This window comes from Saimiri boliviensis, chromosome 17 (genome assembly GCF_048565385.1).
Source record: "Saimiri boliviensis isolate mSaiBol1 chromosome 17, mSaiBol1.pri, whole genome shotgun sequence".
NCBI lineage: Eukaryota > Metazoa > Chordata > Mammalia > Primates > Cebidae > Saimiri > Saimiri boliviensis.
The window spans coordinates 47,441,951-47,454,830 of record NC_133465.1 but is presented as its reverse complement, the minus strand read 5'-3'; the positions used below and the strand labels follow the sequence as shown (position 1 = coordinate 47,454,830).

The window sequence follows — 12,880 nt, the reverse complement described above, 5'->3', positions numbered from 1 at the left end:
CTGACTGTGTCCCCTAAAGTGTTGGGATTATAGGCATGAGACATTGTATCCAGCAAGGTTGTTTTTGAGAAACAAATACATTTTAAAATAGCAGAGGAGGCTGGGCGTGGTGGCTCACGCCTGTATTTCCAGTGCTTTGGGAGGCTAAGGCGGGCAGATCACCTGAGGTCCGGAGTTTGAGACCAGACTGACCAACTTGGAGAAACACCATCTCTACTAAAAATACACAATTAGCCAGGAGTCGCGGCGCACGCCTGTAATTCCAGCTACTCGGGAGGCTGAGGCAGAAGAATCGCTTGAACCGAGAATGTGGAGGCTGCAGTGAGCAGAGATGGTGCCCATTGCACTCCACCCTGGGCAACAAGAGTGAAACTCAGTCTCAAAAAAAAAATAATAATAAAGCAAAGAAGACCAAGAATGGGATGTTGTCTGAAAGCCAGGAATTCCAGTGCTGATCCTGTTGTGGGAGATCCTCCATGCATCCAGATAGGACAGATTTTTTTTTTTAATATTTTTATATAAAAATATGGAATGCTTCACGAATTTGCATGCCATCCTTGCACAGGGGCCATGCTAATCTTCTCTGTATCGTTCCAATTTTAGTATATGTGCTGCCGAAGCAAGCACAGGACAGATTTTTGGAAAACCTTTCAGTAGCTGTTTTCATACAAATTTGTTACTGGCAATTAAAATGAAAGACTGGAGCCGGGCGCGGTGGCTCAAGCCTGTAATCCCAGCACTTTGGGAGGCCGAGGCGGGTGGATCACGAGGTCGAGAGATCGAGACCATCCTGGTCAACATGGTGAAACCCCGTCTCTACTAAAAATACAAAAAATTAGCTGGGCATGGTGGCGTGTGCCTGTAATCCCAGCTACTCAAGAGGCTGAGGCAGGAGAATTGCCTGAACCCAGGAGGCGGAGGTTGCGGTGAGCCGAGATCGCGCCATTGCACTCCAGACTGGGTAACGAACGAAACTCCGTCTCAACAAAAAAGAAAAAAGAAAAACAAAAATAAAAAAAAAAAAGACTGGATTGGTGGAGATGGAGTCATTCCCAGCATCTCTTGCTGAATCAGAGCTGTGAAGCTTGTTCTGCTTAGAAGTTGGCCCAAGGATTTGGTGGGAGAACTGAATAAATTAGTTTTAATATAAAAGCCTTGACACTAACAGGATGTAGGGGAAAACATAAGCTTCTAGGACTTAGGAGACCTGTGCAGCCATTTTGGGTACCTCACTAGCTCTTCCTCTGTTGGAGGTTAGGTGAAATTACTGCCATAACCACCTCAGAAGGCCATTTGAAAATCTTGGCCAGGTGTGGTGGCTTATGCCTATAATCATAGCACTTTGGGAGGCCTAGGCGGGTGGATCATTTGAGGTCAGGAATTTGAGACCAGCGTGGCCAACATGGTGAAACCCTGTCTCTACTAAAAATGTAAAAATTAGCTAGGCATGGTGGCACATGCCTGTAATCCCAGCCACTCGGGAGGCTAAGGTGAGAAAATCACTTGAACCCAAGAGGTGAAGGCTGCAGTGAACCAAGTTTATGCCACTGCGTTCCAGCCTGGGCAAAAGAGTAAGACTCCATCTCAAAAAAAAAAAAAAAAAATTGAAAATCTTCATTGTAAATGCTTTGAAAATCTGAAACAACACTAAAAATACATTGTAGTTGTTAATAATACCATCAGATCAGTTATGGCCAAGTCTATATTTTGCTGTGGTATTTTATTTCAGAGTTTAATCTGAATTTAATTTTTTTTTTTCTTTTTTTTTTTTTGAGACAGAGTTTCACTCTTGTTACCCAGGCTGGAGTGCAATGGCACGATCTCGGCTCACCGCAACCTCCACCTCCTGGGTTCAGGCAATTCTCCTGCCTCAGCCTCCTGAGTAGCTGGGATTACAGGCACGCGCCACCATGCCCAGCTAATTTTTTTGTATTTTTAGTAGAGACGGGGTTTCACCATGTTGACCAGGATGGTCTCGATGTCTCGACCTCGTGATCCACACGCCTCGGCCTCCCAAAGTGCTGGGATTACAGGCTTGAGCCACAGCACCCGGCCAATCTGAATTTAATTTTGTAGCCACAGAAAATAATCTGCAGTTCAGTCTATTTGGAATTTTTTTTTTTTTTTTTTTTTTTCCTGAGACGGAGTTTCGCTCTTGTTACCCAGGCTGGAGTGCAATGGCGCGATCTCGGCTCACCGCAACCTCTGCCTCCTGGGTTCAGGCAATTCTCCTGCCTCAGCCTCTTGAGTAGCTTGGATTACAGGCATATGCTACCATGCCCAGCTACTTTTTTTGTATTTTTAGTAGAGACGGGGTTTCACCATGTTGACCAGGATGGTCTCGATCTCTTGACCTTGTGATCCACCCGCCTCGGCCTCCCAAAGTGCTGGGATTACAGGCTTGAGCCACCGCGCCCGGCCGAATTTTTTTTTTTTAATTGGTCTAGGTGAAGCCAATTAATCCTAATTCTTCTTTTCTTAGTACTGGTGTGTTTCAGTAGGTACATGTTATAACCTCACTTGTCTATCAGATGAATGGACCCTGGCACTGAGTGACAGATGCCATCACCAAATTGTCCTCAATCCCAATGTTAACCAGCTCTTCTCCTCCTTTTCCAGTCCCACGCCTTTGACATCTCATCCTTCAGTCTGTTTGCTGTAAAGGCAGCTTGAACAAGCTTCAGCCCTTTCTCAGACTTTCAGGGCAGGACTTGAATGGATTTGACCCTGGAATTGTTCCTGATGCAGCCTTTTTCAGTTCTTGCTGCTGCCATGCTGGATTCCAAACATCCACTCTTTCCTCGACTGGTCTCGCAGGGTCAGGCCCATTGATTAAAGCTTGTTGTATATTTGGTGGGGAGGTTCAAAATGAAGGAGGGACTCCAGTCCACTTTGGGCATTGGACCTGGAGGCAAAAAATAAGCGTTCAGTCTAAAAGCACCAAGTCCCCATTGTTTAGGCAGCTGTTAATCAGCCACGTTTCTATGAAAATAAGTCCTTTTCATGAGGCAATTGTGTGGGAATAGCTAATTCTGGCCTGATGCTGTGCAGTGTGAGGTTAAAAACATGGTAACTTGTCACAACACAATTCTTCTTGTTCTTTTTGCTGTGGGCTGACTCTACATTACTTGCTTTGTTTGCTCTAGAATGGAATCTACTCACCATTTACTAAAATGAAATGCATTTCTTTGGGGAGGCAAAGTCCATTTCACTAGGTCTTGCATCTTAAAGGAGCCCTGCTTCCTCTATGACTAATTGTTAGGAATGTCATTTCGCTTATTTAAATACCTATTTCTGTTTTGGGATTCAATATTATATGCAGGGGCTACTATGTGTCTTAGTTTAAAGAAATTTATATGTGTTATCCACATATTTTGTCCATGTCTTATTCCTTGTAGTACAGATTAATTTTCAAAATAGTTAGCAGTAAGTGAGGCAAGCATTAGAGAGAAAGAATAGTTAGCAGTAAGTGAGGCAAGCATTAGAGAGAAAGCTTGGCATGCTAGAAAGTGCACGAGCTTTGTATTCTGACAAATGCGGGTAATATCCTGACCTCAGGCAAGTTATCTAACCTCTAGGCCTTATTTCCTCCTTTGAAAAATGGGAATAATGAAGTTCACTGGACTGTGTTTAGAGGATAATGTATGGAAAATCCCTGGCCTCAGTAATTATGAGTAATCTTCCACCAAAACCATCCTTTGCATTTTTTCTAGAAGTCAGTTCTGAACTCCCGATCTCCATAAGGGTAATGTTTCAGGAAGGAGGGGGCTGGGGACACCTTTCAGCAGCCCTGGGCGTTGTTTCACTTTCGACTAACAAGCTTTATACTGCTGACACAGTGTCTCCCCACGTACCTCTATGTCTTTGGTTTTCCTCAAAGATTTGTGTATTCTTAGCCACTAGCCCACTGAAGAACAGGCTAGATCTTCTCTGATAGAGTTTGGGCCTAATATCTTACTTTGGAATTTGCTACTCCATTTCTTCACAGCAGTTTGACTAATAGAAATTCATTATTGGGGAAGCCATTTGTTCAAATCCCTTGGCCTGTCTGCTCTTAAAGGATAGGCTCCTCAGAGATTTTATAAGCACCTTGCTTAATTTAGAGTTACAGGATAGTGTATACCGTGTAGCTGGATTTCAGTTGGTCCTTTACATCTTGTGATTGGAGGATCTTCTTTCCTGGAGACTTTTTTTTTTTGAGATGGAGTTTCACTCTTGTTACCAAGGCTGGAGTGCAATGGCGTGATCTCGACTCACCGCAACCTCCACCTCCTGGGTTCGGCAATTCTCCTGCCTCAGCCTCCTGAGTAGCTGGGATTACAGGCACGCGCCGCCATGCCCAGCTAATTTTTTGTATTTTTAGTAGAGACAGGGTTTCACTATGTTGACCAGGATGGTCTCGATCTCTCGACCTCGTGATCCACCCACCTCGGCCTCCCAAAGTGCTGGGATTACAGGCTTGAGCCACTGCGCCCGGCCCCCTGGAGATTTTTAATAGCAGATGGCCTCTTGACAGCATTGTGACAGTTGTTATAGACATTTACTCAAGCAGATTTATATCCATCACATTTCAGATCTGTCAGCATTTAGAGGTCATTCCCATTTTCCTTCTCCTTTCTTCCAGCAGCCTTTTCATATTAGTAGGGCTTGCCAGGACAGTGATGGAGAGGATCGCCTCAATAAAAGGAGGGCAGCTTTTCCAGTTTGTAGTTTAAAATACGTAAGTAAATCACAAATCTCTCTAATGCAGATATCCATAGACTCAAACTGTAAATTGCTATACTGTCACTACCATATAAGAACTATGACTTTTGGCCGGGTGCGGTGGCTCAAGCCTGTAATCCCAGCACTTTGGGAGGCCGAGGCGGGTGGATCACGAGGTCGAGAGATCGAGACCATCCTGGTCAACATGGTGAAACCCCGTCTCTACTAAAAATACAAAAAATTAGCTGGGCATGGTGGCACGTGCCTGTAATCCCAGCTACTCAGGAGGCTGAGGCAGGAGAATTGCTTGAACCCAGGAGGCGGAGGTTGCGGTGAGCCGAGATCACGCCATTGCACTCCAGCCTGGGTAACAAGAGTGAAACTCCGTCTCAAAAAAAAAAAAAAAAAAACTATGACTTTTGTCCCCACTTCAGGGAACCCCGAACTAGGTTCTTTTTTTGCATGTGAACAACAGGAAAAGAAAGATGCTTCCTTGTAACAAAAATGATCAGATATTTAGTTATGTTGCAGTAATCATTTCAGTAAAGAATTACCTTCATTTAAGTTGAGGAGTGGAATGATTTTGAGTATCTCAATAGAGGTTACTAGTTCTTTTAAAACATTGTCGGTCATGTCTGATTTTCTTCTAGGTATTTGCTCAGGAATATAATTCCCAATTATATAACATTGTTCCTTTAGGAAAGCACACTTTGTCTAATGGCACAGTTTCAAAAAATAGATCTTAGAGGTAGGGAAAAAAATTCTATAACCCAGTTGCTGAATATATAAGGTACTGGAGGGAGTGCAAAGGGGGCAGCAAGTACCCACATAGATGTGATGGGCAGAGGGAACACTGTTGGATGGGTGCACCTTATAGTATGGCACTGGCAGCCTGTACCTCATATGTCCCTGTCATCCATGGTCTTAGTCTCTGCTGTCACTGAGCTCTGTTCCTATCTTAAACACCAACATGCTATGCTTTTAACTCTTGCCACCTACCTTTGCTCTGCTTGTCCTTCAGTGACAAATGCATGAGGCACGTTCCAAGAGATGAAATAATTAAAACTGTTGAGGATGTGACCCATTTCACATTGAGAAATCAGTTGCCCTTGAATGGAATGACCATTTTTCCTCTAAGTTTGCAAAAGAGGCCGCGGTTGTGACATGGTGGAAGGAAACAGAAAAATTCCTTTCCATGAGGGAATGTCTAAATTCATCTGTCCTGCGGGAGGAGGACTATAGGCAGAAATAGCGAGATGAGGCAGGAACATGAGAGGGACTTTCTTGATTTAGTTTGAATAGCTAAGTGACAAAAGAGGATCTGAAGAACTTAGATTCTTTCATTATCACCTCCTTTTGGTCCATTGGTCTATTGAACAAATCTATAAATTCCTTCAAGTATCACACTATTTTCAGCGCAATGTGCTGAGGGCTCTAGACCAAAGATGACTCTGTAAGATTGCAGAGGTTATTCCCTATGTGCAGTAACATTCTCATTCTCTTTCATTTTCAGGGAAGCAGAGACTTTCAAGGAACAAGGAAATGCATACTATGCCAAGAAAGATTACAATGAAGCTTATAATTATTATACGAAAGCCATAGGTGAGAAAGTCCTGATACTCTTGCTAGAAAACACTTACTTGCCAAATATTATTAAAAGCTTCCATTTGTGGTGGCTCATGCCTGTAATCCCAGCACTTTGAGAGGCTGAGGCAGGTGAACCACCTGAGGTCATTAGTTTGAAACCAGCCTGGGCAACAAAACAAGACTTCATCTCAAAAAGATAAAAAAAAAAAAAAAAAGTTGTCTCATGCCTGTAATCCCAACACCTTGGGAGGCCTAGGCGGGTGGATCATCCGAGGTCAGGATTTTGAGACCAGCCTGGCCAACATGGCGAAACTCCGTCTCTACAAAAATTAGCTGCATGTGGTGGTGGGTACCTGTAACCCAGCTACTAAGGAGGCTGAGTCAGGGAGAATCACTTTAACCCAGGAAGCGGAGGTTGCAGTGAGCTGAGATCATGCCATTGCACTCCATCCGGGGCAATAAAGCAAGACTGTCTCAAAAAAAAAGAAGAAAAAAAAAAGGCCAGGTACAGTAGTAGCTCATACTTATAATCCCAGTACTTTTGAGAGGCCATGGTGGGCAGATCACCCAAAGACAGGCGTTCAAGACCAGCCTGGCTAACACAGTAAAACCTCATCTCTACCCAAAATACAGAAATTAGCTGGGCCTAGTGTTGTGTGCCTGTAATCTTAGCTACTAAGGAGGATGGGGCGGGAGAATCGCTTGAACCCAGGAGGCGGAGGTTGCAGTGAGCTGAGATCATGCCATTGCACTCCAGCCTGGGCAACAAGAGCAAAAAACTCCATTTCGAAAATTAAATTAAATTAAAAATTAAAAGTGGCTTCTCTCTGAGAAGTAGCTTTTTGCTTAGTGGATTAATAACTGTTATTGTGTGAACTCCTGAAGGAGTTGTGGCGGCATGCACCTGCCTCACGTAAAAACTTTTTTCTGCCAGGCGCGGTGGCTCAAGCCTGTAATCCCAGCACTTTGGGAGGCTGAGGCGGGTGGATCACGAGGTCAAGAGATCGAGACCATCCTGGTCAACATGATGAAACCCCATCTCTACTAAAAATAAGAAAAATTAGCTGGGCATGGTGGCACGTGCCTGTAATCCTAGCCGCTCAGGAGGCTGAGGCAGGAGAATTGCCTGAACCCAGGAGGTGGAGGTTGCGGCGAACCGAGATCGCACCATTGCACTCCAGCCTGGGTAACAAGAGCGAAACTCCGTCTCAAAAAAAAAAACAAAAACCTTTTTCTTTTTCTTTTTTTTTAAAAAAAAACTTAAAAAATTTTTAAAAATAGAGAGAGGGTCTTACTGTGTTGCCCTAGCTGGTCTCAAACTCCTGGGCTCAAGTGATCCTCCTACGTTGGCCTCCCAAAGTACTGGAATTACAGGCATGAGCCACCACGCCCAGCTGTGATAAATTCTTCTAACTGGGGTGGGTAATTTTTCTTTTGACAAATTACAGGCAATTCCAGAAATACTGAATGTTATGTCAAAACAATACCTACCTAAATCCATTTCAGTCATTGCCAATTCATTTACTACCTTAGAATATGGCCTTTGTACATAAAAAAAGTCTTAGTTATCTCCATGCTTAATTTACCAGCATACTTTAATCCCATGTCATTCTTCTCACCTAATTTGTTTACCCCAACTCAACATACACATTTCATTTTAATATCTCATTATACAAAACATAGTTCATTAAGATTAATAAGCTGCCCCGCCCCTCAAAAGATAATCACTGCACTTTAAAGCTGTATCTTATTTTGTTTTTCTTTTTTTTTTTTTTGAGATGGAGTTTCGCTCTTGTTGCCCAGGGCTGGAGTGCAATGGCGCCATCTCGGCTCACCGCAACCTCCGCCTCCTGGGTTCAGGCAATTCTCCTGCCTCAGCCTCCTGAGTAGCTGGGATTACAGGCACACGCCACCATGCCCAGCTAATTTTTTTTTTAGCATTTTTAGTAGAGACGGGGTTTCACCATGTTGACCAGGATGGTCTCGATCTCTTGACCTCGTGATCCACCCGCCTCGGCCTCCCAAAGTGCTGGGATTACAGGCTTGAGCCACCGTGCCCGGCCCTTATTTTGTTTTAAAACTGATTGTATCATTGCTTCTGTCCATTTGCACAGGCAGTCAGAAATTTGGCTATAGCCTTTTATTTATTTATTTTTGAGACAGTGTCACTGTCACCAAGGCTGGAGTGTAGTGGCACAATCTTGGCCCAGTTTCAAGTGATTCTCATGCCTTAGCCACCTGAGTAACTGGGATTACAGGTGTGTGCCACCATGCTTTGCTAATTGTTTTGTATTTTGGTAGAGAGTTTTGCCATGTTGGCCAGGCTGGTCTCAAACTCCTGGCCTCAAGTGATCTGCCCATCTCAGCCTTGGTCTCCCAAAGTCTTAAGATTGCAGGTGTGAGCCACTGTGCTGGCTGTGGTCCCCCCTGCCCCCCCCCCTTTTTTTTTTTTTTTTTTTTGAGATGGAGTCTTGTTCTGTCTCCCAGGCTGGAGATCTCAGCTCACTGCCAACCTCCACCTTCCAGATTCAAGCAATTTTCCTGCCTCAGCCTCCTGAGTAGCTGGGATTACAGTTGTGTGCCACCTCTTCCGGCTAATTTTTTTTATTTTTAGTAGAGACAGGGTTTCACTGTGTTAGCCAGGATGGTCTCAATCTCCTCACCTTGTGATCTGCCCACCTCAGCCTTCTAAAGTAGTGGGATTACAGGTGTGAGCTGCTGCACCTGGCTGGCTGTGGCCTTCCAAAGAGAGCATGTCAGGGTGGGGTGCAGTGGCTCATGCCTGTAATCCCAACACTTTCGGAGGCTGAGGCAGATAGATCACTTGAGGCCAGGAGTTCAAGATCAGCCTGGCCAACATGGCAAAACTTCCTCTCAACAAAAAGTACAAAAATTACCGGTCATGGCGGCATGTGCCTGTGGTCCCAGCTACTTTGGAGCCTGAGATAGGAAGATGGCTTGAGCCCCGGAGGCGGAGGATACAGTGAGCAGAGATCATGCCACTGCACTCCAGCCTGGGCAACAGAGCCAGACTCTGCCTCAAAAATAAATAAAAATAGAAAAATTAGCCAAGTGTGGTGGCGCATGCCTGTAATCCCAGCTACTTGGCTACTCGGGAGGCTAAGGCAGGAGAATCACTTGAACCCAGGAGGCAGAGGTTACAATGAGCCAAGACCGCACCACGGTAACCTCACTGCCCTCCAGCCTGTGCGACAGTGAGACCCTGTCACACACACACACACACACACACACACACACACACACACACACAAAACCATCTCCAAGAGAAAAAATAGTTTGTCAGCATGTCAGCATTACAGATTGATTCCCTTAACATTGTTTGGAGGGAGATGCCCTCTTTTTTTTTTTTTCTTTTGAAACAGTCTTCCTGTGTCACTCAGGCTGGAGTGCAGTGATACACTCTTGGGTCACTGCAACCTACACCTCCCAGATTCAAGCAATTCTCATGCTTCAGCCTCCCAAGTAGCTGGAATTATAGGTGCCCACCAGCACACCCAGCTAATTTTTTTATTTATTTTAGTAGAGACGGGGTTTCACCATGTTGGCCAGGCTGGTCTCAAACTCCTAACCTAAAGTGATCCGCCCATCTCAGCCTTCCAAAGTGCTGGGATTATAGGCATGAACCACTGCGCCCAGCCCCCTCTAAGTTTTCAAAGCCAGGGACCTGTTCTAAACTTTGTTTTATATTCTTCTGCTTTTCCTCTAGATATGTGTCCTAAAAATGCTAGCTATTATGGCAATCGAGCAGCCACCTTGATGATGCTTGGAAGGTTCCGGGAAGCTCTTGGAGATGCGCAACAGTCAGTGAGGTTGGATGACAGTTTTGTCCGGGTATGTATGTAATGGGACTGTTTGGGGAAGGCTGGGTTGCTGCAGTTGAGTTTCTCTAGCCCAATGTTTCTCAAACTTGACAATACTGACATTTGGGACCAGATTATTCTTTGTGGGGGACTTTACTGTGCATTACAGATTGTTGAGCGGCATCTCTGGCTTTTAATCACTAAGTATGAGTAGCACCCTCTCTGTCCAATTGTAACAACCAAAAATGTCTCCTAACATTGCTAAATGTCCCCGGAGGGCAAATTGCCCAGGTTGAGAACTACTGCTCTAGTCATTTTCATTCTGTGTTTGTTTGTTTGTTGGTTTGTTTGTTTGTTTGAGATGGTGTCTTGCTGTGTCGCCCAGGTTGGAGTGCAGTGGCGTGATCTCAGCTCACTGTAACCTCTGCCTCCCAAGTACAAGCAATTCTCCTGCCTCGGCCTCCTTAGTAGTTGAGACTACAGGCATATGTCACCACGCCTGGCTAATTTTTGTATTTTTAGTAGAGATGGAGGTTCACCATGTTGGCCAGGCTAACCTCAAACTCCTAATTTAAATGATTCACGCGCCTCAGCCTCCCAAAGTGCTAGGATTACAGGAGCCACTGCGCCCAACCTCTGTGTTGGTTTTCTGTGGGTGTTTGTTGCTGCTGTTGGTTTCTTTCCGCTTGGCCAATCATGCTCCTTTTCTTCTTCCCTCTTTGTGTTCTTCTAGGGACATCTACGAGAGGGCAAGTGCCACCTCTCTCTAGGGAATGCCATGGCAGCATGTCGCAGTTTCCAGAGAGCCCTGGAACTGGATCATAAAAATGCTCAGGCCCAGCAAGAGGTACGGGTCTGATCCTGTTTCTATCAAAAGAAGCAGTGTGGTATATGTGGGAGGAGTGGCTACTTGAAAGTCAGTACTGAGGTCTAGTCTCACTTCTGCTGTCAGCACACCTGGGTGACTTTAGGCGAATTTCATAGTCTCTTTAAGCCTCAGCTTCCTAATCTGTAAAATGAGTTTTGAATAGGATTGACAGCTTTTTTTTTTTTTCTTTTTCATTTAAGTTTACTGCTTAAAGACCGCTTTTAAAAATCTGTGAAAATGGAAGCATTTTTGAAGGCTGAGGAATAAGCAACTGCTTCCAGGGACCAATTTGAATGAGGTTAAAGAATTTTAGAGCCTGGGAAACATAGTGAGACTCTGTCTTCACACAAAAAAATTTTTAATTAGCCAGACCTGTTGCCATGCACCTGTAATCCCAGCTACTCAGGAGGCTCAGGTGGGAGGGTTGCTTGTGCTGGGGTCGAGGCTGCAGTGAGCCATGATTGCACCACTACACTGTAGCCTGGGCAACAGAGCAAGAACCTGTCTCAAAGAAAAAAGGAATCTGAGTAAATTCAAGCCCTGATTAAATTGGTAGCAGCTAAAACATGTTTTAGTTCCATCTCTGTATATAGTATGTGTCGTTTAATGACAGCATACATTTTGTTAGGTGATTTTGTCATTGTGCAGACATCATAAAGTATACTTAAACAAACCTAGGTGGCATAGCCTGTTGGACACCTAGGCTATATTGCAGTAGCTACTGGACTACACACCTGTATATACAGTCCTGAATATTGTAGGCAGCTATAACACAGTGGTAAGTGTTTGTGTATCTAAACAGAAAAGGTACAGTAAAAATAAGGTATTATAATCTTACAGGAGTACTGCCATATATACAGTTCATTGTTGACCAGAGTATATGACTGTATATACAGTTTACCCTAGATGCATTTCAGTGAGAATCTCAAAACATATGCTCAATCCCTGGCAATGCATTGCCTTTATTTCATGTATATCAAGCATGTTACTTGTGTTCCTACTTGAAATTCAAACTGAGGGTGAAGTTTGGGTCTAGCCTTTCTGTTAAGGAGTCTTGCCTGTATCTTCATCAACTTGATTTGTGAAATGTCTGTGGTTCTGATTTTCTTGAAAGAAAATCTTCTAGGGACATCTGTGAGAGGGCAAGTGCTACCTCTCTCTAGGGAGTGCCATGGCGGCCTGTCATGGTTGCCAGAGGTCTCTAGAACTGGATCATAAAAATGCCCAGTCACAACAGAAGGTACAAGTCCAACCCTGTCTCTCTCAAAAGAGGCAGTATGGTATATTTACTCAATTCAAATTCATCAAGGCCTTGTTAATTTTTTGTGGTTGTTTAATCTGCAGCTTCATTAAAACTTTCCTATTTCTGATTTTCTGGTGTAGTTCAAGAATGCTAATGCAGTCATGGAATATGAGAAAATAGCAGAAACAGATTTCGAGAAGCGAGATTTTCGGAAGGTACAGTACAACCATGAAATAATCTCATCTGCCCTTTGTCACAAAATTCTCATTTGTGTGTTTGTGTGATAATTAAGAAGAGTAGTATGGCACAAAAGATCTAGAATAATGAATTATCACTTAGGCTTCTGACTTTTCCTCTTTAAAATGTATTTTGCTGGCCAGGCACAGTGGCTCATGCCTGTAATCCCAGCATTTTGGGAGGCCAAGGCAAATGGATTACAAGGTCAGGAAATCGAGACCATCCTGGCCAACGTGGTGAAACCTCGTCTCTACTAAAAATATAAAAATTATCTGGATGTGGTGGTACATGCCTGTAATCCCAGCTACTCGGGAGGCTAAGGCAGGAGAATTGCTTGAACCCAGAAGGCAGAGGTTACAGTGAGCTGAGATTGCACCACTGCACTCCAGCCTGGCGACAGAGCGAGACTCCGTCTCAAAA

General features: G+C 44.2%; 1 protein-coding gene and 1 non-coding gene across 4 annotated transcripts in view; one reads left to right on the top strand and one right to left on the bottom strand.

Annotated features, from left to right (window-relative positions):
* DNAJC7 (DnaJ heat shock protein family (Hsp40) member C7) overlaps positions 1-12,880 on the top strand; it is a 41,877-nt gene that overhangs the window by 11,694 nt on the left and 17,303 nt on the right. For all 3 annotated transcript variants that reach the window (XM_003942772.4, XM_010330622.3, XM_074388716.1), the window contains 4 exons: positions 6,218-6,306; positions 10,019-10,143; positions 10,846-10,959; positions 12,364-12,438. In XM_003942772.4, coding sequence (XP_003942821.1) covers positions 6,218-6,306; positions 10,019-10,143; positions 10,846-10,959; positions 12,364-12,438 — 403 coding nt within the window. The remainder of the gene's footprint in view (positions 1-6,217; positions 6,307-10,018; positions 10,144-10,845; positions 10,960-12,363; positions 12,439-12,880) is intronic.
* Positions 521-627, bottom strand: LOC120366960 (U6 spliceosomal RNA). Its single transcript, XR_005581471.1, has one exon. It is a non-coding gene; the product is annotated as a U6 spliceosomal RNA (small nuclear RNA).